The sequence below is a fragment of the Caretta caretta genome, chromosome 3 (assembly GCF_965140235.1).
Source record: "Caretta caretta isolate rCarCar2 chromosome 3, rCarCar1.hap1, whole genome shotgun sequence".
NCBI classification, from domain to species: Eukaryota; Metazoa; Chordata; order Testudines; family Cheloniidae; genus Caretta; species Caretta caretta.
This window is the reverse complement of record NC_134208.1, coordinates 184,484,136-184,507,831: the sequence shown is the minus strand read 5'-3', so window position 1 is coordinate 184,507,831 and position 23,696 is coordinate 184,484,136. Positions and strand designations below refer to the sequence as shown.

General features: G+C 47.0%; 1 protein-coding gene across 6 annotated transcripts in view; it reads left to right on the top strand.

The window, feature by feature from the left end:
- The first annotated feature begins 632 nt into the window (after positions 1-632).
- PPP1R21 (protein phosphatase 1 regulatory subunit 21) overlaps positions 633-23,696 on the top strand; it is a 69,662-nt gene continuing 46,598 nt past the window's right edge. For 3 of the 6 annotated variants that reach the window (XR_007355646.2, XM_048842949.2, XM_048842947.2), the window contains exons 1-3: positions 723-861; positions 18,083-18,151; positions 18,622-18,768. Coding sequence is in view for 5 of the 6 variants with exons in the window: in XM_048842949.2 (XP_048698906.2) it covers positions 802-861; positions 18,083-18,151; positions 18,622-18,768 (276 nt within the window). In the remaining variant the exon portion in view is untranslated. Of the gene's footprint in view, positions 862-2,030; positions 2,050-4,533; positions 4,553-18,082; positions 18,152-18,621; positions 18,769-23,696 lie in introns of those variants that run through there. The other 3 variants (XM_048842948.2, XM_048842952.2, XM_048842950.2) reach the window with 3 other exon arrangements.

Here is a 23,696-nt window from a genome sequence, read left to right as displayed (position 1 = left end):
GTGTCTAACTAGCAGGCCCCACGGCTCCAATTTCACCATGTGACAAAACTGGGATCTCTTGAACTTGGTGTCCTTGTACAATTGCCTCCCTCCTCTGGTCAACCCAGTATATTTCCCCCCTCCCTGCAGTGGCTGAAAGATGCTGCTGCCCAGGTCACGGGGATTGTGCACACGCAACTGAGGCGCTGTCCCACAGGCCCGTTCATTACGGGATGGGGGCCTCGACTACACCCGGCACCCTCCCCTCACCGGTTTTATCAATGGGAGCTGGTCGGCTAGATACCGGTGAGAATCCAGCCCCCACACACCCCCACCCTCTAACAGTGAACCCTCTCAAGTCACCCACTGCACGCTCGCGGGCTAGCTTCAGCTCAGCGTTGGGATGGATGCGCGGCGTTAGAGCCCTCGGGCCTCGCCGCTCCGTTGTCTATCCTTGGTCGGGCTCCGTAGCCCCGTTACGCGTTACCTAGGGGCGCGTGTGAGGCTGTTGCCATAGTAACGATGGAGCGCTCGTACCTTCTCGTGTCACGTGACCCGCACTCCGGTTTCCCTGTCTGTTGTAGCCAAGCTACGGAAGGGAGAGGGTAGCTCGTGATCCGCCCTCGCTCCGCCATCTTGGACTTTGCGTCAAGATGATGGCGTCGAGGAGGGAAGTCGGCCTCACCCCGTAGTCTAGTGTGAGATTGCGTGGTGACGTTAGCGCGTTCTCATGTCTAAACGCGGAAGTGTGTCGGTACGGACGGGGCGTGGTTCAGCCGGGGCGACCGTGGGCAGTGGTAGCTACTAAGGAGTTGTGGGGCAATGGCGGCGGGTGCGGAGCTGCCCGGGAAGTACCAGAAACTGGCTCAGGAGTATTCGAAGGTATTGGGCGTGAGACACCGTGATGCCGATACTCTTCCTCTATCGCGATACTTTCCAGATGCCAGCACTGATACTGGGACGGTAGTGCGAGAAACTGCTAGCAGTTACTCGTATGTAAAAAAACTGCTATTTGATGTAATTTGTTACCAGTAGCAGCTAATTGTTACCATTAGCAGTTACTGATACCTACGGTGGTTCTTATTTGCTGACTTGTCCTAATTTGCTAAAATTTGACAATAGAGTGGGATGGAAGCATAAAGTCTTTGGCTTCTAAATGACCCTGCTTGGTGTACATATCAATTATCTCTTAATAGAGGATTGTAAAAAGTGGTGAGGTCATTTAAACATCATTTATTTTGTAGCTTCATTTATGGTGCTAACACTGTAGCATTCTGATATTGATACTTGTGCCCTAGTGACCTGTGGGTTCTATTCATTTTAGTGGGACGCGGGACATCTGGAGGAGAATTTAAACTCTTAATTTCCTTAGGGTTTGCTTCTTTAGGGGGGAGGGATAGCTCAGTGGTTTGAGCATTGGCCTGCTAAACCCAGGGTTGTGAGTTCAATCCTTGAGGGGGCCATTTAGGGATCTGGGGCAAAAATTGGGGATTGGTCCTGCTTTGAGCAGGGCGTTGGACTAGATGACCTCCAGAGGTCCCGTCCAACCCTGACCTTCTATGATTTAGTATACTTCTGTGCTGGGTGATTTCTGACCATTACAGTTCATCAAGTCGGCAGGCACAGGCAGTAATGCACTTGTCTTGTTGCCTTGACTGAGAGGTTTCTAATCAAAGGGAGTGTAGCTTCCAGGAAGCTCCTGGGGTAATATCTTGTTGGAGATGAAAGGGCTTGTTCAGAAAGAGATTTTGAAGTCTGTAGTGTAAAGATGAGCCAGATGGGTTTGTCTCCATGCAGGTATATTTTAGTCTTTGGGGACTGGGTAGAAAGGAGTATTTTGAATTTCCTGTTTCCCTTACTTAGGGCCATCTATGCTCACCTGAAATTTTTCCTGGCAGAAGCAGTTCCTATCTATTTATTACAGGATCAAAATATGGCTGCCATCACACAGAGGCATTATTGTTGGTGAGGGTGAGAAGAGGGCCAAGAAGTCTTTTCCCTCCCACACACACTCCCATACATGCGGAAGCCATACTGTTGCTGCTGCCTAAATACCCTGATGGCAAACAGGTAGGAGCAGAAGGCACTGCCAGCTATACTGAGCACCCCAGAGGAGCCATGCACTGTGTGGAGTGTATTCTGCTACACCTATTCTGTAGTGGTGAGGGAAACCCTCATTCCTCAGTGCTCCTGGTGGCACCAGCGCTCAAGAAATCATAGAATATCAGGGTTGGAAGGGACCTCAGGAGGTCATCTAGTCCAACCCCCTGCTCAAAGCAGGACCAATCCCCAATTAAATCATCCCAGACAGGGCTTTGTCAAGCCTGACCTTAAAAACTTCTAAGGAAGGAGATTCTACCACCTCCCTAGGTAACGCATTCCAGTGTTTCACCACCCTCCTAGTGAAAAAGTTTTTCTTAATATCCAACCTAAACCTCCCCCACTGCAATCATAAGTGACGCTTTAGCTGTATGACCAGATTCTTAGGAAACATCCTCACAGTACTTAATAGATAACACTTGATACCAAACACATTTCTGAAGGAGAGAGGACCAGGCCCACATTCCTATCTTTACAGGACTGTTTAAAAAGCATTTTACAAGCTGAATTTTAAGGCTCTATCAATCTACCATTGTGCTTTATACAGACTTCTGCTTTTGTCACTGTTACATTTATTAAGCAACAAGATACCACCACAAAAATTACACTCAGGACCATGGTGCTCACATCACCTCATTGCTCTCTGATTTAATTTTTGAGACATTTTCTTGAACCTTTTCCCTCACTGTTAAAACCTAACTTGTCTTGTCTTGATTGTGTTGTCACTTCTCAACAGCTCAGTCACCCTTATTACTGCAAGGTTATTACAAAAACAAACCAGATTTTTTAACAGCAGGGTGGATTTGATTAAATCACTAGTCAGGAAGACTTCATTTAATCATGGATTTCTACATAAGTGTTTGGGCCTCAGCGTACAATGCCAAACCAAAGCTTCCCAAAATACAGTGCAGTGGACAGTGATGAGTTGCACAGCGGTATATCTATTCATGGTGCATCACACCCTGAATTGATACAAGTGCTTTTGGTGAGTACACTCACTGCCAAGACAAGGAGTCCAATAGGCATGTGCACAAGTGACATAGTAACCGTAGTGAGTCTATGTTGACATAATTTGAGTTAACATACCCTTGTAGTGTAGATATGGCTTTAGGTATATGAAATGTTTGGGAGAGGTAACAGGAATTTCCTAAGGTGCCACAAGTCCTCCTTTTCTTTTTGCCGATACGGACTAACATGGCTGCTACTTTGAAACCTAAGTATGAGAGTAGACCAAGATTCGTTCAGGTGTTTAGGCTCCAGCTTTTTGGAACTGGCCTTATTGTACTCTAAAAGCTCAGGAAACAAGAGGCACATAAGAACAAAATATCATGTATTCATTAAAATTTCTTGACTTCAGGGTGTATAACTCATGTTTTTAGAATTTTTGTGGTTGTCAAGCTATCTGGGGTTGTAGATGTGTTCATTATGTTTTGAAGGCCAAAATTATAAATGGGTTCAACAAAGAATTAGATCAGTTCCTCAGGATAGGTGTGTCTGCTATTAGCCAAGATAATCAGGGATGCATCCCCATGCTCTGGGTCTCCCTAAACCTCTGACTGCCAGATGCTGGGAGTGGACAATGGGATGGTTCGCTCAGTGATTGCCTGTTCTGTTCATTCCCTCTGAAGCACCTGGCACTGGCTGCTGTCAGAAGACAGGATACTGAACTAGACAGACTATTGGTCTGATCCATTATGGCAGTTCTAATGTATAGCAAAAATTACAGTAGATTTTTGCCTTTGAGAAAGATGTTACATGAGATGGTATACTGCCTTTATTGAATATTTGAGAATCAAGTTCAACACACAAGCAATGGCATGCGGGAAAAACATTAAGGGAGGTTTTTTTGAGAGGCAAAATAACAGTTACAAAAGGCAATCACCATTCGTAGATTAAATGAAAACAAAGTTTTGAGACCAGGCCAGAAATTCAGTCAGACTGGAAGTCAGATGATCCAATAGAATAAACTTCTCTAAAAATAAGAAGAAAAAGTTACTTATAAATTCGAAATTAGAAAGCACAGTAAAAAACCTAATGCAATAATAAAAAACAGTGCGATAATAGAAACACAGATGTCATTGCTAAAACTACTAGCAAGTACTTATTGAAAATATGTATAAGTATTTGTTATTAAAATATAAATTAAATAGCCCAATGACATGCATTTGCACAATAACAAAGTTAAATGGTGAAGTGCTAAGAGGAATTCAGGGAATCCCAGCAGCAGATAAGTCAAATTTGTGAACTGCTATGAGACTTTATGCAATCAGGTACACTGATAAGGGATTCTTTATTTCTGAGGGGTTATATGTAAAATGTTTCACTGAATTAAGTCTCTTGCAGCACCTCAGTAGGTTACATCAGACAGAGAGCAGCTGCAGTGACTAGGCATTGCCTGTGCCTTTAAGGAAAGGGATGTCATTGGGATGCCTGTGCCTTTAAGAACGCAGCCCTGGGAAGCCCATGCTAAGAGGTACTGTTTGTGGGAGGGGAAATAAAAAAGCCCCTCTGTCCCCCCACCCTATTTTGTGTAAACACTGGTGTCTAAGTTCATCAGGGTAACTGTTACCACCTCTGCTGGGGTTTTTGCCCTCTGGCAGCGCCTCACCCCTGGGCTTTACCCTGGCTCCTCTCCCCCCATCCCTGATTTTGCCCTTCAGCCCCTATCTTAACCCTGTCTCCAGCTGTTTGACCCCCCCTCCCATACCAGTCAATTTCCGCCCCCTGCTCAGACCCTGGCCATCCCTCTCCTCCGATTTGCCCCCTTTGCCCCTTTTAACTCCTTTAAAAAGTAGTCTGCAGAATCCTATGCCAAGTAAGAGCAGGGTGAAGGCCAGTGGCTTCAGCAGATGTTACTGAGCATACTCAGTGCACCCTAAGTAGCAAATTCCTACAGATAGCAATGGTGTAGTGCGAGAAATGGCTGTTGTAACCTGCTGATCTGAAAATAATATGCAGCTCTCACATAGCAGATTGTCACATTTTCTAATTCTGATACTGTGGCTCATGCTCCAGCACTGGCCCACTCATAATCTTCCTGGCCCTTCCTGATGCCTTGGAGCATGAGGGAGAGTAACACTGCAGTCAGGGATTGAAAAATTCATTGCTGTGATATGGACATTTCTCTTTAGCGTCTATGAGTTTGCATTCCTTGAAGGAGAGGAAGAGCTAGAGAGGGCTGGGAAGACACAGTCCCTGTTTTCTCTCAGTTTCCTACAATTTCTCAAAGGGCTGTCCTGCTTCCTGGAGAGAGAAGCTAGGGAGCCTTGCCTGCAGGAGAAGGGAATGGTAGAGCAAAGCCCAGGCTGCTGGTTATCAATGGCAATGAAACTGGTTGTAGCACTCCTTCCTTCTCCATTCCCCACCCATTCACCTGTCATAGGTATTTATTTGATGGTGTGTGCTTGTCTTCAATCCCCACCGCCATACTTACCCTTAGTTGGATGGACTGAGCTTCCTTTCTGCTCAGGCTGGCAGTGGTGGGTATTCACTATGAGTGTTTGTCCTGCTCCACCTTTTTGCAGCACTTTGGAGAGAACTTTACTTGATTCCACCCCTACTCCAAGGAGGATATAGGGTGCCCTTAGTGTTTTCTTCTGCCTTACAGCTGCCCAAGTAGTTACTCACTGTTACCTCTTTTCACCTTCTCGCCTCCACTGCTGCTAACGTGAGGGAACTCTAGGGAGCTCTTTTAGACATCCTAAGGGGGAATGGTACTCATTTTCTAAGGTGCATGCAGGTACTCCAGTTAGAGAGAAATCCCATATTGGGTTAACAGCACTGAGCCTCCATTCTGTGTAAGAAAGGACAATTGGGGGAAAGTGGATGCTGCAGTTCACGTGCAGGTTCTGGTAACATCTATATAGGAAGCAGCAGTGCTCAGATATTGTGCTTCTTAGCAATAGAAGTGTTTGGCAGCATATTCTTGCCAGGTTTGACGGTTCGTCTCTAGATTCCATTGCTGCTGTCCTCCTGAAATCACACTGCTTTAGTGGCTGCTGTCAGCAACCATGAGCTGCAAAGAGTCTAAACAAGTCACAGACAATGTTCCTTCTAATTTTTTACGTCCATGTGGGGAATGAATTTTATTATGTGCATCAATATTGAGGTGATGAGGGGGCTGGGGCAGAGGGTTGGGTGCAGAAGGTGAGGGCTCTGGCTAGGGATGAGGGGTGTAGGGGGGCTCAGGGTTGGGGTGAGGGGGGTGTGGGCTCTGGGGTGGGGACAGAGATGAGGGGTTTGGGGTGTAGGGTGCTCCGGGGCTGTGGTGGGGAGAGAGGACCCCCCCCGCCCTCTCTCACCGCAGCAGCTCGGGGCCAGGGAAGGGGTGCCTCTCCCTGGCAGCTCTGGAGGGCCTTGGCTGGGCTGGGGGACGTGCGTGGCCCTAAATAGCCTGCTGCGTGGCCGCACAGCTTATAGGGAACTTAAGTCACAGATCTGTGACCCATTTCCTTATGATGCTCTGTTCCAGAAGTGCTGCAAGATGAAATTAGCTTCAAAATTGTACCCCTTGCAGAAGCATTTTAGTCTTACCATCTTCTACTGCTGTCCTACTGTATCTTAGAAATTGCTCAGGGAGATATCGTAGGGAATTTAGTGCTTTGAGCCTCAATTTTTTAGGTTCTAGTTTGTTTTGTGAAAGAAGCTGATAAGTTGAATGCTTAAAAAAAGGAGGGGAACAAAACATTCCAGCTACACTGGAGTGGTTATGACTAGAGTAGGGTGAAAGTTTTTTGTTCTTTAGATTTATAGTTTATTTGCGAAAACATGCAGTATTGGGTCAACAGAAACTGTTTGGCCTTTTTTTCTTTGAGACTTAAATGCCATTCACAAAATGACAGGAGGAGAAGGAGGTGCCCTCCTTTCTAACCTTACCAGGCCCAGTGACGATTCATTGTCATTCATAGTGGCAATTCATAGTCATTTTAGTGTAGTAGTTAGGGCACTCACTTAGGATGTGGAAGACCCAAGTTCAAGTCTCTGGTCCAAAGACTATTTGGACGTTGTCTACATACAGAATTTTGTCGACGTAAGTTACGCTGATGATCAAAAAATGGAAAAAATTAAATGGCTTGTGCATGTTCACACAACTTTCCTTCTGTTGGCGGAGCACGTCCACAGTTGGTGTTCTAGCATCAACAGTGAAAGCAGTGCACTGTGGGTAGCTATCCCACTGTGCTACTCGCCACCTTCTGCACCTAGAAGTTGTGGAAAGACAGAAGGGATCGCAGTGCATCATGGGTGTGGGTTCAACGTCCCATGGTGCGGTTTCATGTGTCCCATCGTTCCATGGGCTTCCGACTGTGTTGCATTGTATTTTTCAACAGCCCCGGTTTACTATGTGCCTGCCAGCTCTGTCTGACAGGATGGATCCTGCACTGCTCTTGACTGTTGTTGTCACTGTTATGAACGCATCCCAGCTGGTTATGAAGTATATCATGAGCACCCACTCTCAACAGGAATCAGAGGTGCATGACCTGCTGTGTGCCATGGGAAGAAACAACACCAGATTACTTTTGGCATTCATGGAGCAACTGCACACAGTGTACTGTCTCTTCTGGGCTCGGGAAGCAAGCACCGAGTAGTGGGATCCCATTGTTAAGCAGGTCTGGGATGATGAGCAATGGCTGCAGAACTTTTGGATGCGGAAAGCCACTTTCCTGGAACTGTGCTCACTCCAGCACCGCAGCCAGGGACACCAAAATGAGAGATGGCCTCTCGGTAGAGAAGCGCGTGGCAATCAGTGTGTGGAAGCTGGCAACTTCAGACTGCTACTGGTGAGTTGCAGTCCCTAACTGCGACAGGGCAATAGATGGCACACAATTCTCAATTTTGGCCCTGGACCATCTTGTGACAGAGTACATCAATAAAAAGGGTTGCTTCTCTATGGTATTGCAGGCACTTATGGATCACAGTGGGTGTTTCACTGACATCAATACAGGGTGGTCCAGGAAGATGCATGATGCACACATTTTCAGGAATACTGGACTGTACAGAATGCTGCAAGCAGTAACTTTCTTTCCAGACCAGAAGATTCCAATGGGGAGGGGAGTGTTGAAATGCCCATAGTGATCCTGGGAGACCCAGTGTACCCCTTACTCCCATGGCTCATGAAGCCTTATACGGGAAACCTGGACAGAAGCAAGGAGCGCTTCAACAATAGGCTGAGCAGGCGCGGGATGACCATAGAATGTGCCTTTGGCAGATTAAAAGCATGCTGGTTCTGTCTTTATGCCAGGTTAGACCTAAATGAGGAAAATATTCCCATGGTCATAGTTGCCTGCTGTGCTCTCCACAATATTTGTGAGGCTAAGGGTGATAAGTTTCCCCAGGAGTGGAGCGTGGAGACTGATTTTGAGCAGCCAGATACCAGGGCTATTAGAGGGGCACAACAGGAGGCTGTTTGAATCAAGGAGGCTTTGAGGCACCATTTTGACAATAAGCACCGGCAGTGTCTCGTTCTGTACAGCACTCTGCCATGCTTTGTTAACTTGCTGCATTGCATGAGAATTTTGATGATTTCTGACTGTGATTTGTAGTCAGCAAATGATCATATTCCCACTGTGTATTAATTCCACCAGCAACCACTGTGTGTAGGAGACAAAGATTGGGGTTATCTTTCAGAGTGTTTTTATTAAATACCAATTAACAACACACACACAAAAGTCTTGATGGGAAGGGAGATAACAATGAAGGTCCATGTAGGCTCCAATAGCTGTGTGCATCATTTTCGAAACTGTCCGAAGGGGTGGAGTGAACAGTGTACCGAGATGGGCTGAGAAGTTTCAAGGAATGTGTGGGAGGAGTTTGGGGTGGGCATGGAAAGCAGTTCTGTATCAGCTGCACAGGGGGCCGAACACAAATGTATTCTGCCTGCTGCGTGATTAGAGACTTCAACATCTCCGTTCGCTCCTCTGTCACTTTTATCATCCGCTCCTTGCCCATTAAAATTTGATCCTGGCTTTCCATTCAGTTCTGTCTATTTTCTTTTAAAGTCTCTCTCCCTGCTCTAAGAAAAGGAGGACTTGTGGCACCTTAGAGACTAACAAATTTATCCGAGAATAAGCTTTCGTGAGCTACAGCTCATGCTCAAATTTGTTACTCTCTAAGGTGCCACAAGTCTTCCTTTTCTTTTTGTGGATACAGACTAACATGGCTGCAACTCTGAAATCTCCCTGCCTGTGTTCTTGTTTTTTGGTCTCTGAGGATTGGATCACCTCTCGAAACATGTCTTCCTTTCTCCTCCTTGTTTGCTTCCTTATATGATGGAGGTGCTCCGCCAGTGTGTAGGGCGTTCCCCTCAAGGCCACCTCTGCAGAAGCACAAGGAACAGTAAACAGAAGCATGATTGTTATGCATGCACAGCATCGAATCATTATAGTACGATGCCCCTCTTCTAAAATATGACTCAGTTTCTCACTGTCCCTTGGCAATCACACAACTCGGTGAACATCCTAAACATGGTGAGTTTGGCTTGGGGGAGGGGAAGGGTGCTCAAGAAGAGGCAAAGGGTCTAAGTGGTTTTTTAAGGGCATCAGTACAGGCGACTAGGGACAATACTGTAAATTCTGCCACCATTTTCTACAGGCGGGGGTCACTGAATCATAGAATCATAGAGTATCAGGGTTGGAAGGGACCCCTGAAGGTCAACTAGTCCAACCCCCTGCTCGAAGCAGGACCAATTGCCAGTTAAATCATCCCAACCAGGGCTTTGTCAAGCCTGACCTTAAAAACCTCTAAGGAAGGAGATTCTACCACCTCCCTAGGTAACGCATTCCAGTGTTTCACCACCCTCTTAGTGAAAAAGTTTTTCCTAATATCCAATCTAAACCTCCCCCACTGCAACTTGAGACCATTACTCCTCGTTCTGTCATCTGCTACCATTGAGAACAGTCTAGAGCCATCCTCTTTGGAACCCCCTTTCAGGTAGTTGAAAGCAGCTATCAAATCCCCCCTCATTCTTCTCTTCTGCAGGCTAAACAATCCCAGCTCCCTCAGCCTCTCCTCATAAGTCATGTGTTCTAGACCCCTAATCATTTTTGTTGCCCTTCGCTGGACCCTCTCCAATTTATCCACATCCTTCTTGTAGTGTGGGGCCCAAAACTGGACACAGTACTCCAGATGAGGCCTCACCAATGTCGAATAGAGGGGAACGATCACGTCCCTCGATCTGCTCGCTATGCCCCTACTTATACATCCCAAAATGCCATTGGCCTTCTTGGCAACAAGGGCACACTGCTGACTCATATCCAGCTTCTCGTCCACTGTCACCCCTAGGTCCTTTTCCGCAGAACTGCTGCCTAGCCATTCGGTCCAACTGGGAATTGGTCCTGCTTTGAGCAGGGGGTTGGACTAGATGACCTTCTGGGGTCCCTTCCAACCCTGATATTCTATGATTCTATGATTCCCTAGTCTGTAGCGGTGCATTGGGTTCTTCCGTCCTAAGTGCAGGACCCTGCACTTATCCTTATTGAACCTCATCAGATTTCTTTTGGCCCAATCCTCCAATTTGTCTAGGTCCTTCTGTATCCTATCCCTCCCCTCCAGCGTATCTACCACTCCTCCCAGTTTAGTATCATCCGCAAATTTGCTGAGAGTGCAATCCACACCATCCTCCAGATCATTTATGAAGATATTGAACAAAACCGGCCCCAGGACCGACCCTTGGGGCACTCCACTTGATTCTGGCTGCCAACTAGACATGGAGCCATTGATCACTAAGGGTATGTCTACACTACGAAATTAGGTCGAATTTATAGAAGTCGGTTTTTTAGAAATCGGTTTTATATATTCGAGTGTGTGTGTCCCCACAGAAAATGCTCTAAGTGCATTAAGTGCATTAACTCGGCGGAGCGCTTCCACAGTACCGAGGCAAGCGTCGACTTCCGGAGCGTTGCACTGTGGGTAGCTATCCCACAGTTCCCGCAGTCTCCGCTGCCCATTGGAATTCTGGGTTGAGATCCCAATGCCTGATGGGGCTAAAACATTGTCGCGGGTGGTTCTGGGTACATATCGTCATCCCCCCGTTCCCTCCCTCCCCCCCCCCGTGAAAGCAAGGGCAGACAATCATTTTGCGCCTTTTTTCCTGAGTTACCTGTGCAGACGCCATACCACGGCAAGCATGGAGCCCGCTCAGCTCACTTTGGCAATTAGGAGCACATTAACCACCACACGCATTATCCAGCAGTATATGCAGCACCAGAACATGGCAAAGCGATACCGGGCGAGGAGGCGACGTCAGCGCGGTCCCGTGAGTGATCAGGACATGGACACAGATTTCTCTGAAAGCATGGGCCCTGACAATGCATGCATCATGGTGCTAATGGGGCAGGTTCATGCTGTGGAACGCCGATTCTGGGCTCGGGAAACAAGCACAGACTGGTGAGACCGCATAGTGTTGCAGGTCTGGGACGATTCCCAGTGGCTGCGAAACTTTCGCATGCGTAAGGGCACTTTCATGGAACTTTGTGACTTGCTTTCCCCTGCCCTGAAGCGCATGAATACCAAGATGAGAGCAGCCCTCACAGTTGAGAAGCGAGTGGCGATAGCCCTGTGGAAGCTTGCAACGCCAGACAGCTACCGGTCAGTTGGGAATCAATTTGGAGTGGGCAAATCTACTGTGGGGGCTGCTGTGATGCAAGTAGCCCACGCAATCAAAGATCTGCTGATATCAAGGGTAGTGACCCTGGGAAATGTGCAGGTCATAGTGGATGGCTTTGCTGCAATGGGATTCCCTAACTGTGGTGGGGCTATAGACGGAACCCATATCCCTATCTTGGCACCGGAGCACCAAGCCGCCGAGTACATAAACCGCAAGGGGTACTTTTCGATAGTGCTGCAAGCTCTGGTGGATCACAAGGGACGTTTCACCAACATGAACGTGGGATGGCCGGGAAAGGTGCATGATGCTCGCATCTTCAGGAACTCTGGTCTGTTTCAAAAGCTGCAGGAAGGGACTTTATTCCCAGACCAGAAAATAACTGTTGGGGATGTTGAAATGCCTATATGTATCCTTGGGGACCCAGCCTACCCCTTAATGCCATGGCTCATGAAGCCGTACACAGGCAGCCTGGACAGTAGTCAGGAGCTGTTCAACTACAGGCTGAGCAAGTGCAGAATGGTGGTAGAATGTGCATTTGGACGTTTAAAGGCACGCTGGCGCAGTTTACTGACTCGCTTAGACCTCAGCGAAACCAATATTCCCACTGTTATTACTGCTTGCTGTGTGCTCCACAATATCTGTGAGAGTAAGGGGGAGACGTTTATGGCGGGGTGGGAGGTTGAGGCAAATCGCCTAGCTGCTGGTTACGCGCAGCCAGACACCAGGGCGGTTAGAAGAGCACAGGAGGGCGCGGTACGCATCAGAGAAGCTTTGAAAACCAGTTTCATGACTGGCCAGGCTACGGTGTGAAAGTTCTGTTTGTTTCTCCTTGATGAAACCCCCCGCCCCTTGGTTCACTCTACTTCCCTGTAAGCTAACCACCCTCCCCTCCTCCCTTTAATCATTGCTTGCAGAGGCAATAAAGTCATTGCTGCTTCACAGTCATGCATTCGTTATTCATTCATCACACAAACAGGGAGATGACTACCAAGGTATCCCAGGAGGGGTGGTGGAGGAGGGAAGGAAAATGCCACACAGCACTTTAAGCACAGCACTTTAAAAGTTTACAACTTTAAAATTTATTGAATGACAGCCTTCTTTTTTTTGGGCAATCCTCTGTGGTGGAGTGGCTGGTTGGCCGGAGGCCCCCCCACCGCGTTCTTGGGCGTCTGGGTGTGGAGACTATGGAACTTGGGGAGGAGGGCGGTTGGTTACAGAGGGGCAGCAGTGGCAGTCTGTGCTCCAGCTGCCTTTGCTGCAGCTCAACCATACACTGGAGCATACTGGTTTGGTCCTGCAGCAGCCTCAGCATTGAATCCTGCCTCCTCTCATCACGCTGCCGCCACATTTGAGCTTCAGCCCTGTCTTCAGCCCGCCACTTACTCTCTTCAGCCCGCCACTTACTCTCTTCAGCCCTCCACCTCTCCTCCCGGTCATTTTGTGCTTTCCTGCACTCTGACATTATTTGCCTCCACGCATTCGTCTGTGCTCTGTCAGTGTGGGAGGACAGCATGAGCTCGGAGAACATTTCATCGCGAGTGCGTTTTTTTTTCTTTCTAAGCTTCACTAGCCTCTGGGAAGGAGAAGATCCTGTGATCATTGAAACACATGCAGCTGGTGGAGAAAAAAAAAGGGACAGCGGTATTTAAAAAGACACATTTTATAAAACAGTCGCTACACTCTTTCAGGGTAAACCTTGCTGTTAACATTACATACATAGCACATGTGCTTTCGTTACAAGGTCGCATTTTGCCTCCTCCCACCGCGTGAACGGATTTTGGTTGAATGCCAGCAAACATACACTGCAATGCTTTGTTCTACAGTGATTCCCGAGTACGTGTTACTGGCCTGGAGTGGTAAAGTGTCCTACCATGAAGGACGAAATAAGGCTGCCCTCCCCAGAAACCTTTTGCAAAGGCTTTAGGACTACATCTAGGAGAACCGCAAATGCCAGGGCAAAGTAATCCTTTCACATGCTTGCTTTTAAACCATGTATAGCATTTTAAAAGGTACACTCACCAGAGGTCCCTTCTCCGCCTGCTGAGTCCAGGAGGCAGCCTTGGGTGGGTTCGGGGGGTACTGGCTCCAGGTCCAGGGTGAGAAACAGTTCCTGGCTGTCAGGAAAACCGGTTTCTCCGCTTGCTTGCTGTGAGCTATCTACAACCTCCTCCTCATCATCATCTTCTTCGTCCCCAAAACCTACTTCCGTATTGCCTCCATCTCCATTGAAGGAGTCAAACAACATGGCTGGGGTAGTGGTGGCTGAACCCCCTAAAATGGCATGCAGCTCATCATAGAAGCGGCATGTTTGGGGCTCTGACCCAGAGCGGCTGTTCGCCACTCTGGTTTTCTGGTAGGCTTGCCTCAGCTCTTTCAGTTTCACGCGGCACTGCTTCGGGTCCCTGTTATGGCCTCTGTCCTTCATGCCCTGGGAGATTTTCAGAAAGGCTTTGGCATTTCGAAAACTGGAACGGAGTTCTGATAGCACGGATTCCTCTCCCCAAACAGCGATCAGATCCCGTACCTCCCGTTCGGTCCATGCTCTCTTGCGATTCTGGGACTCCATCATGGTCACCTGTGCTGATGAGCTCTGCATGGTCACCTGCAGCTTGCCACGCTGGCCAAACAGGAAATGAGATTCAAAAGTTCGCGGTTCTTTTCCTGTCTACCTGGCCAGTGCATCTGAGTTGAGAGAGTTGAGAGTGCTGTCCAGAGCGGTCAGAATTGAGCACTCTGGGATAGCTCCCGGAGGCCAATACCATCGAATTGTGTCCACAGTACCCCAAATTCGAGCCGGCAACGTCGATTTAAGCGCTAATCCACTTGTCAGGGGTGGAGTAAGGAAATCGATTTTAAGAGCCCTTTAAGTCGAAATAAAGGGCTTCATTGTGTGGACGGGTGCAGGTTTAAATCGATTTAACGCTGCTAAATTCGACCTAAAGTCCTAGTGTAGACCAGGGCTAAGCCGATATCTCACTTCTGAGGGATGCAAGAGTGCATCTTCTGCATATGTGTGACTTCAGACCGGTTACCTATGCTGCTTGCCTGTGTGCTGCTTTGGTTCCTGCACAAGTGATTGCAGATTGGCGCAGGAAAGTTTCCTACAATGAGGGAAGGAACAAAGCAGCTCTCGCCAACAAAGCTTCAGCATAGGATTGACGACTACCTCCAGAAAAGTTTCCTAAAGATCTGTCCAGAGGATTCTCGTGAAATCTTGGTGTGCACTAACACTGCTCCACAGGGCCCCTACTGTGTAGCTGCACAGGGGAGTGTGAAGTATACCCAAACAGAGCTAGTTTTGTACATGTCTATCCCATCTGCTAGAATATACAAAGCAAAGGACAGCTCTACCCCATATAACCGAGCAGCATGAACTGAAAAAGAACACTTACTAGAGCTCTCCTTTTCTTCATCATGCGCACCAGAGATGGACTGCTGGGATTGGCTACAACCCTCCAGAGTGGAAAAGATGTCCTGACTTGCCATGCCACCAGGTCACCCTGCTGTGTGCTCCACGTCGTCCTCCAACTTACCTCCTCATCCACGGCTTTGTCCTCTGTGTTGAGGCCACTGTCTCCAGCCCTACCGAAGTATCTACAGGGCTCTTGATGGTGAAGGTGGGGCTGCCACCGAGGGTGGCATCCAGCTACTTATAGAAGTGGCAGGTCTTTGGCCCATTACCAGAGTGATGGTTTGACTCCCTTGCCTTCTGGTACGCCTGCCTCAGCAACTTTATCTTTGCACGGCACTGGTGTGTGTCGTGTTCGTAGCCCTTACCCAACATGCCATGAGAAATCTGACTATAGATATTGAAGTGTTCCTACGGCTGGAGCGGAGCTGAAACTGCACAGCCTCCTCTTTCCACAGTGTCAGCAGATCCAACAACTCGGGTGTGTTCCAAGCAGGAGAGGGTTTGCTGCATGGACCTGCTGTGATCAGCTGGGAAGCTGTGATGTGAGCTATCCACACCAAGCGAACAGGAAGTGGAATTTCAAAAATTCCTAGGCCTTTTGGGGGGGAGGGTTGGATGTCTATGTACCTGGGTGTAGGGTAGTGGAGTTCAAACCACTGACCAGAGCAGTCAGGATGAGCATTGTGAGACACCTACTAGAGGCCATTTACAGTGACCTAACCAAGCGCAGTGTCTACACTGTTACTTTGTCAATACAACTTTGCTGCAAAAAGCTTTATGCCTCTTGTCAAGATGGTTTTATTTTGTGAGCAAAGCAGGAGAGGTTTTTGTAGGTGGAAGAAGCTTTGTAGTTTGTACACCTCTGTTTTGTCGATGAAAGCTGACTTTTGTCGATAAAACTCTGCAGTCTAGACAAGGCCTTATTTATAAAAAGTGGAACACCTTCAAGAGGAGTGATTGAGGGCTTGTTTTCACTATGGCACTAAGTCAATGTAAGTTACGCTGCTTCAGTTACATAACTGAAGTTGCCGTAACCTACATCGACTTACAGCAGTGTCTACACTGCTCTCCCATTGGCATTGCTTCTGCCTCACGTTGAGGTGGATTACAGAAGTCGATGGGAGATCACTGTCCTATTGACTTAGCACAGGGGTAGGCAAACTTTTTGGCCTGAAGGCCACATCGGGTTTCTGAAATTGTATGGAGGGCCAGTTAGTGGAGGCTGTGCCTACCCAAACAGCTGGGCGTGGCCTGACCCCTGCCCCATATCTGACCTCCCCACACACTTCTCACCCCCTGACGGCCCCCCTCCCAGGATTCCTGCCCCGTCCACCCCTGCTTGCTCCCTGACCGGCCCCGTCCCTCTGCCCCTGACTGCCCCCCAGGACTCCTGCCCCCATTCAACCCCCCTGCCCCCTTACCTTGCTGCCTGGAGCACCAGTGGCTGACGGCGCTACAGCCGCGCCGCCTACAGCACCAGGACAGGCAGCTGTGCCGCCCAGTTGGAGCCAGCCACGCCACTGCGCAGCACAGAGCACCAGGTCAGGCCGTGGCTCTGCAGCTGCGCTGCCCGGCAAGAGCTTGCAGCCCTGCCGCGCAGAGCATTGCGCCGGCGGCTCAGTGAGCTGAGGCTGTGAGGGGGGGGGGGGGAACAGCAGGGGAGGCTAGCCTCTTAGGCCCAGGAGGGTCCCGCGGGCTGTAGTTTGCCCACCTCTGCTATAACTTATATTTGACTAAAGCACAACTTCTGTCAGCTGTCAACTTCTGTCAGCTCGTGGATCATACTTCAGTTAAGGATAGTAGACATGCTCCCTGTGCCAGTAGCTGTGAGGAGGGAGGCATACGAACCTGTTATATTGGCCCTACACCTGCTGGGACTCCCTGTGCTTGGGAAGTTCCCGGTAGGCAACTTGCAGGTGGCTTCCTCTCTCTTTTGGCCCCCTAAGCAATTCAAAGGGAGCAGAATAGGCCCACAGTATTAATTGTTGTCTCTTGATCTTTTGAAATGTTCGGCTGTCAGACAAAAGTTTAGACATCAGTATTGCTTTATGTGAATTCACCCCTTTTGTGCTTCAGCCAGTGACTTTCTCAAGTGCAGTGGAGACCATTTTAATTCATGTCTGCAGCTGTTGGACTCAGCCACGTCAAATTAATAAAAACTACTGGTGAACAAACCTGAATCAGAGCCGTTATCAAGGAATGGAAAGATGGAACAATCAATGCCTTCATTATTAATGCTTGAGAGGTGATACTCTAAAAAGTGAATAGAAAAATGTCATTGTGGAGCTCCATCTTTGTCTCAATGATTTCCAGCTCAAACTAGCCAAGGTCCTAGTAAAAAGATGGGAGTTTTTTGGCAGTCTGCAAACTCATCCTGAGATGTTAAGTCAAGCTGTGTTCTCTCTGGCTTATGCTTCATTACCAGTGTCACAGGTTTTGTAATCAGAATGTAGTTAACAATTCTGTGGAAACATGCGGTGGCATAGAATCCTGCTGACTCTGTTAGCTGTGGTGGTTCTGTGGTGTGAACAAAAATAAAGTTGTTTAAAAAAAAAAAGAAAAAAGGGCAAAACAAAACTTATTTCTGCTTTTTCAGGACAAAAATATATACAGGGAGTATATTTCTTTAGTAAAAAGGTGCCATTTTTGTATAGTTGCTCTTCAGACCATAACCACGCTTTAAAATTGTCCTGTTACTAAGATGTATATTTCTTGTTTAAGAACAGTTTGGTTGAGAGTGAAGTTCGTAGAAGGTAAAATGACTGACTTGTTTTCCAAAATGTAAAACAATAGAATTGGGTTATGCTGGTTTTATACTTTTTTCAATATTACAACAGTATATCTGTAACAGAACTAATATGGCCTGCTTAGAAATGCACATATTTACTATTTTCCTAAACAAAGATAGGTACTCTTGCAGGTTGTTAATGAACACTTTGTATGTTTGTTGATTCCTGGCTGGATTAATAATTTGCACCTCTTGTTTTCAGCTTCGAGCTCAGAATCAGGTGCTGAAAAAAGGTGTTGTGGATGAGCAAGCAAATTCTGCTTCTCTGAAGGTAAAAGTTAAAAAGTCTTGTCAAACTGTATGATCAGATGCTGAAGTTTTGCAGATCTGCTTTGTGGTTAAGTGGATGTCACTAATTGTGACAAAGGATTGATTTAGTAAGAATTTCCCATCTGCAACTACTCTGCTTCTGATGCTGTGTGGTGGGCATTTACAGTACAGTCACCAGGAAGTGTCCATCTGACTCTGTAAAAGGAAGAAGTACCCACTTGCAGCAAGTTTTGAGTAGACTTAAGGAAGCTAAACTCTTTTGCTAAAAACAATCCATATGTGCCTTTAGGTTGTATACAAATGAACAAAGCAATTTGTGTTGAATTTTTAGATTTTGTATAATTACTGTTATTCCTTTGTGGGTGGTTTTTTTTTTTTTTTGTTTTTTTGTTTTTTTGTAATATTAGTCACACTTTTATAAAGCTTGTGCTGAAATCATAGTGGATTGTTGAAACTTTTATGCTAATTCAGGAACAACTGAAGATGAAGGACCAATCGTTGAGAAAACTGCAACAAGAAATGGACAGTTTGACATTTCGAAATCAACAGCTTGCAAAGAGGGTGGAACTGCTTCAGGATGAACTTGCCTTAAGTGAAGTCAAGGGCAAGAAGAACAAGGTAGGCTTCAAATTAAAACAATTTACTTAAAGAAAAATGTCCTGGCTTTCCATCTCTGATCTTGTTTTTAGCAGCATCTTAGTAAGAAACATAAAACAATGTCCTTCACTTCTTCTTTTCTACCTTTCTATCCCCATGTATATTTTTGCATCATGTACTGTATGGGAACTTTATAGCGGTAACAAATTGGTAGAACGTTGCTGCACAACTTGATAGTATCTAATAATAAAGACATTTAATTTAAAATAAATGAACATACGTTGTAAAACAAGCAGTAGAGAATGCCCTGCATTTAGTGCGTATACAATACAAACGTAATGTTTATCAACTTGTCTCTCTCTCTCGTCCCTTCTAACCCTGTGATTCTATGCAAATCTGTAAACTGTGTGGACCGTGGTTTCCCATGATTTGAAGAGTAGGAATATAGGAATTTATACTCCAGTCTATCTGGTCCAGTATCCTGTCTTTGACAGCGGCCAATACCAGATAATTCAGAGGAAAGTGTAAGAATCCTGAAATAGATAAATGTGTAGGAATCTGCCCCCTCTGCAGGTTATATCTCCGACTGATCTTTAGTAGATTTACTTAATCCCTGAAGCATGAGATAAATATCCTTTCCAAAATTTTTATCATTAATTGATAATTCTGTATGAGTATCAACAATATTCAAGTTGATATCTTGAGTTGATACAGTTTACTTAGAATTCTGTAAGGTGTATGAATATTTAATTTTTTCCCCTCCAGTGTGCATTGTACATTTGTCAGCATTAAATTTCACTTACTTATTCCCTTTCCACATCTTTAATAAGTATATTAAACAACACAGAACTTAGTACAGAACCTTAAGTCACCCCACTCTGAACCTTTTGCATGATAACTGACCTTTTATTCTTATTTGTATCTTTCTGTTTCCTAGCCAGTTTTTGATTGAAGACAGTACTTTGACTCTCACCCCATGACTATTTAGCTTCTTTGGTAGCCTCTTCTGCCAGGATGGATTGACTGAAGTCATCTGTTTTGTATTTGTACTTTAGTTTATTTTCTAAACAAAAGTTAATTCTCATTAGTTGGTAATTATTAAAACATGTTGATTTGCACCTGAATATAGCCTTTTCACTAAATTTGGTGCTGCTTTTTACTAACCAGGATACACTATATTATGCACATTTATTTAAGCAATTATATAGCTTAACTTACATTTATTCAGAGTGTTAACAGTTACACTTTTTTAAAATGGTGAATGATGCATTTCTTATTTACTAGATTCTTGTTTGACTCGGGACTTGTGTCAAAGCCTGTTTGGATGGAAATTCAGATTCAATTACAAATGCACAAAACCAGCATTTTAATTTTTGTATTGAATAGAACTACTTAAGAGTGCTGAAAACAAAAATTTAAAATTAACCTTGTTAAACAAAGGTAATATCTGTAGTTAATGAATTGAAGTGATTGTTTCTGGTCAACATGTCCTTCAAGATTTTTACAGATCGTAGAGCTAACCCTCTCACAAGTAGTTTTATTCATAGATTGAAAGAGGAAAACAAGCTTTTCTGCTTTTTCAACTCTCAGTTGATTTTTTAACGCTGACTGAACTGGTCATTTGAGCTGAACTCGTTAAATAAACTCAGGGTATGTCTACACTACGGAATAAGGTCGAATTTATAGAAGTCGGTTTTTTAGAAATCGGTTTTATATATTCGAGTGTGTGTGTCCCCACAGAAAATGCTCTAAGTGCATTAACTCGGCGGAGTGCTTCCACAGTACCGAGGCTAGAGTCGACTTCCGGAGCGTTGCACTGTGGATAGCTATCCCACAGTTCCCGCAGTCTCCGCTGCCCATTAGAATTCTGGGTTGAGATCCCAATGCCCGATGGGGCTAAAACATTGTCACGGGTGGTTCTGGGTACATATCATCAGGCCCCCGTTCCCTCCCTCCCTCCGTGAAAGCAAGGGCAGACAATCGTTTCGCGCCTTTTTTCCTGAGTTACCTGTGCAGACGCCATACCACGGCGAGCATGGAGCCCGCTCAGGTAACCGTCACCGTATGTCTCCTGGGTGCTGGCAGACGCGGTACGGCTTTGCTACACAGTAGCAGCAACCCATTGCCTTCTGGCAGCAGACAGTGCAGTATGACTGGTAGTCGTCCTCGTCATGTCTGAGGTGCTCCTGGCCACGTCTGCTGGGAGCGCCTGGGCAGACATGGGCGCAGGGACTAAATTTGGAGTGACTTGACCAGGTCATTCTCTTTAGTCCTGCAGTCAGTCCTATTGAACCGTCTTATGGTGAGCAGGCAGGCAAGAGATGAGGATTGCTAGCAGTCGTATTGTACCATCTTCTGCCAGGCAGGCAAGAGATGAGGATGGCTAGCAGTCGTATTGTACCATCTTCTGCCAGGCAGGCAAGAGATGAGGATGGCATGCAGTCCTTCTGCACCGTCTGCTGCCAGCCAAAGATGTAAAAGATAGATGGAGTGGATCAAAACAAGAAATAGACCAGATTTGTTTTGTACTCATTTGCTTCCCCCCCTCCCCCCCATCTAGGGGACTCATTCCTGTAGGTCACACTGCAGTCACTCACAGAGAAGATGCAGCGAGGTAAATCTAGCCATGTATCAATCAGAGGCCAGGCTAACCTCCTTGTTCCAATAAGAACAATAACTTATGTGCACCATTTCTTATTGGAACCCTCCGTGAAGTCCTGCCTGAAATACTCCTTGATGTAAAGACACCCCCTTTGTTGATTTTAGCTCCCTGAAGCCAACCCTGTAAGCCGTGTCGTCAGTCGCCCCTCCCTCCATCAGAGCAACCGCAGACAATCGTTCCGCGCCTTTTTTCTGTGCGGACGCCATACCAAGGCAAGCATGGAGGCCGCTCAGCTCACTTTGGCAATTAGGAGCACATTAAACACCACACGCATTATCCAGCAGTATATGCAGCACTGGAACCTGGCAAAGCGATACCGGGCGAGGAGGCGACGTCAGCGCGGTCCCGTGAGTGATCAGGACATGGACACAGATTTCTCTGAAAGCATGGGCCCTGACAATGCATGCATCATGGTGCTAATGGGGCAGGTTCATGCTGTGGAACTCCGATTCTGGGCTTGGGAAACAAGCACAGACTGGTGGGACCGCATAGTGTTACAGGTCTGGGACGATTCCCAGTGGCTGCGAAACTTTCGCATGCGTAAGGGCACTTTCATGGAACTTTGTGACTTGCTTTCCCCTGCCCTAAAGTGCAAGAATACCAAGATGAGAGCAGCCCTCACAGTTGAGAAGCGAGTGGCGATAGCCCTGTGGAAGCTTGCAACGCTAGACAGCTACTGGTCAGTTGGGAATCAATTTGGAGTGGGCAAATCTACTGTTGGGGCTGTTGTGATGCAAGTAGCCCACGCAATCAAAGATCTGCTGATATCAAGGGTAGTGACCCTGGGAAATGTGCAGGTCATAGTGGATGGCTTTGCTGCAATGGGATTCCCTTTCTGTGGTGGGGCCATAGACGGAACCCATATCCCTATCTTGGCACCGGAGCATCAAGCCGCCGAGTACATAAACCGCAAGGGGTACTTTTCGATAGTGCTGCAAGCTCTGGTGGATCACAAGGGACGTTTCACCAACATCAACGTGGGATGGCCGGGAAAGGTGCATGACGCTCGCATCTTCAGGAACTCTGGTCTGTTTCAAAAGCTGCAGGAAGGGACTTTATTCCCAGACCATAAAAAAACTGTTGGGGATGTTGAAATGCCTAGATGTATCCTTGAGGACCCAGCCTACCCCTTAATGCCATGGCTCATGAAGCCGTACACAGGCAGCCTGGACAGTAGTCAGGAGCTGTTCAACTACAGGCTGAGCAAGTGCAGAATGGTGGTAGAATGTGCATTTGGACGTTTAAAGGCGCGCTGGCGCAGTTTACTGACTCGCTTAGACCTCAGCGAAACCAGTATTCCCACTGTTATTACTGCTTGCTGTGTGCTCCACAATATCTGTGAGAGTAAGGGGGAGACGTTTATGGCGGGGTGGGAGGTTGAGGCAAATCGCCTGGCTGCTGGTTACGCGCAGCCAGACACCAGGGCGGTTAGAAGAGCACAGGAGGGCGCGGTATGCATCAGAGAAGCTTTGAAAACCAGTTTCATGACTGGCCAGGCTACGGTGTGAAAGTTCTGTTTGTTTCTCCTTGATGAAACCCCCCGCCCCTTGGTTCACTCTACTTCCCTGTAAGCTAACCACCCGCCCCTCCTCCCTTCAATCACCGCTTGCAGAGGCAATAAAGTCATTGTTGCTTCACATTCATGCATTCTTTATTCATTCATCACACAAATAGGGGGATGACTACCAAGGTAGCCCAGGATGGGTGGTGGAGGAGGGAAGGAAAATGCCACACAGCACTTTAAGCACAGCACTTTAAAAGTTTACAACTTTAAAATTTATTGAATGACAGCCTTCTTTTTTTTGGGCAATCCTCTGTGGTGGAGTGGCTGGTTGGCCGGAGGCCCCCCCCACCGCATTCTTGGGCGTCTGGGTGTGGAGGCTATGGAACTTGGGGAGGAGGGCGGTTGGTTACAGAGGGGCTGCAGTGGCAGTCTGTGCTCCAGCTGCCTTTGCTGCAGCTCAACCATACACTGGAGCATACTGGTTTGGTCCTCCAGCAGCCTCAGCATTGAATCCTGCCTCCTCTCATCACGCTGCCGCCACATTTGAGCTTCAGCCCGCCACCTCTCCTCCCGGTCATTTTGTGCTTTCCTGCACTCTGACATTATTTGCCTCCACACATTCGTCTGTGCTCTGTCAGTGTGGGAGGACAGCATGAGCTCGGAGAACATTTCATCGCGAGTGCGTTTTTTTTTCTTTCTAAGCTTCACTAGCCTCTGGGAAGGAGAAGATCCTGTGATCATTGAAACACATGCAGCTGGTGGAGAAAAAAAAAGGGACAGCGG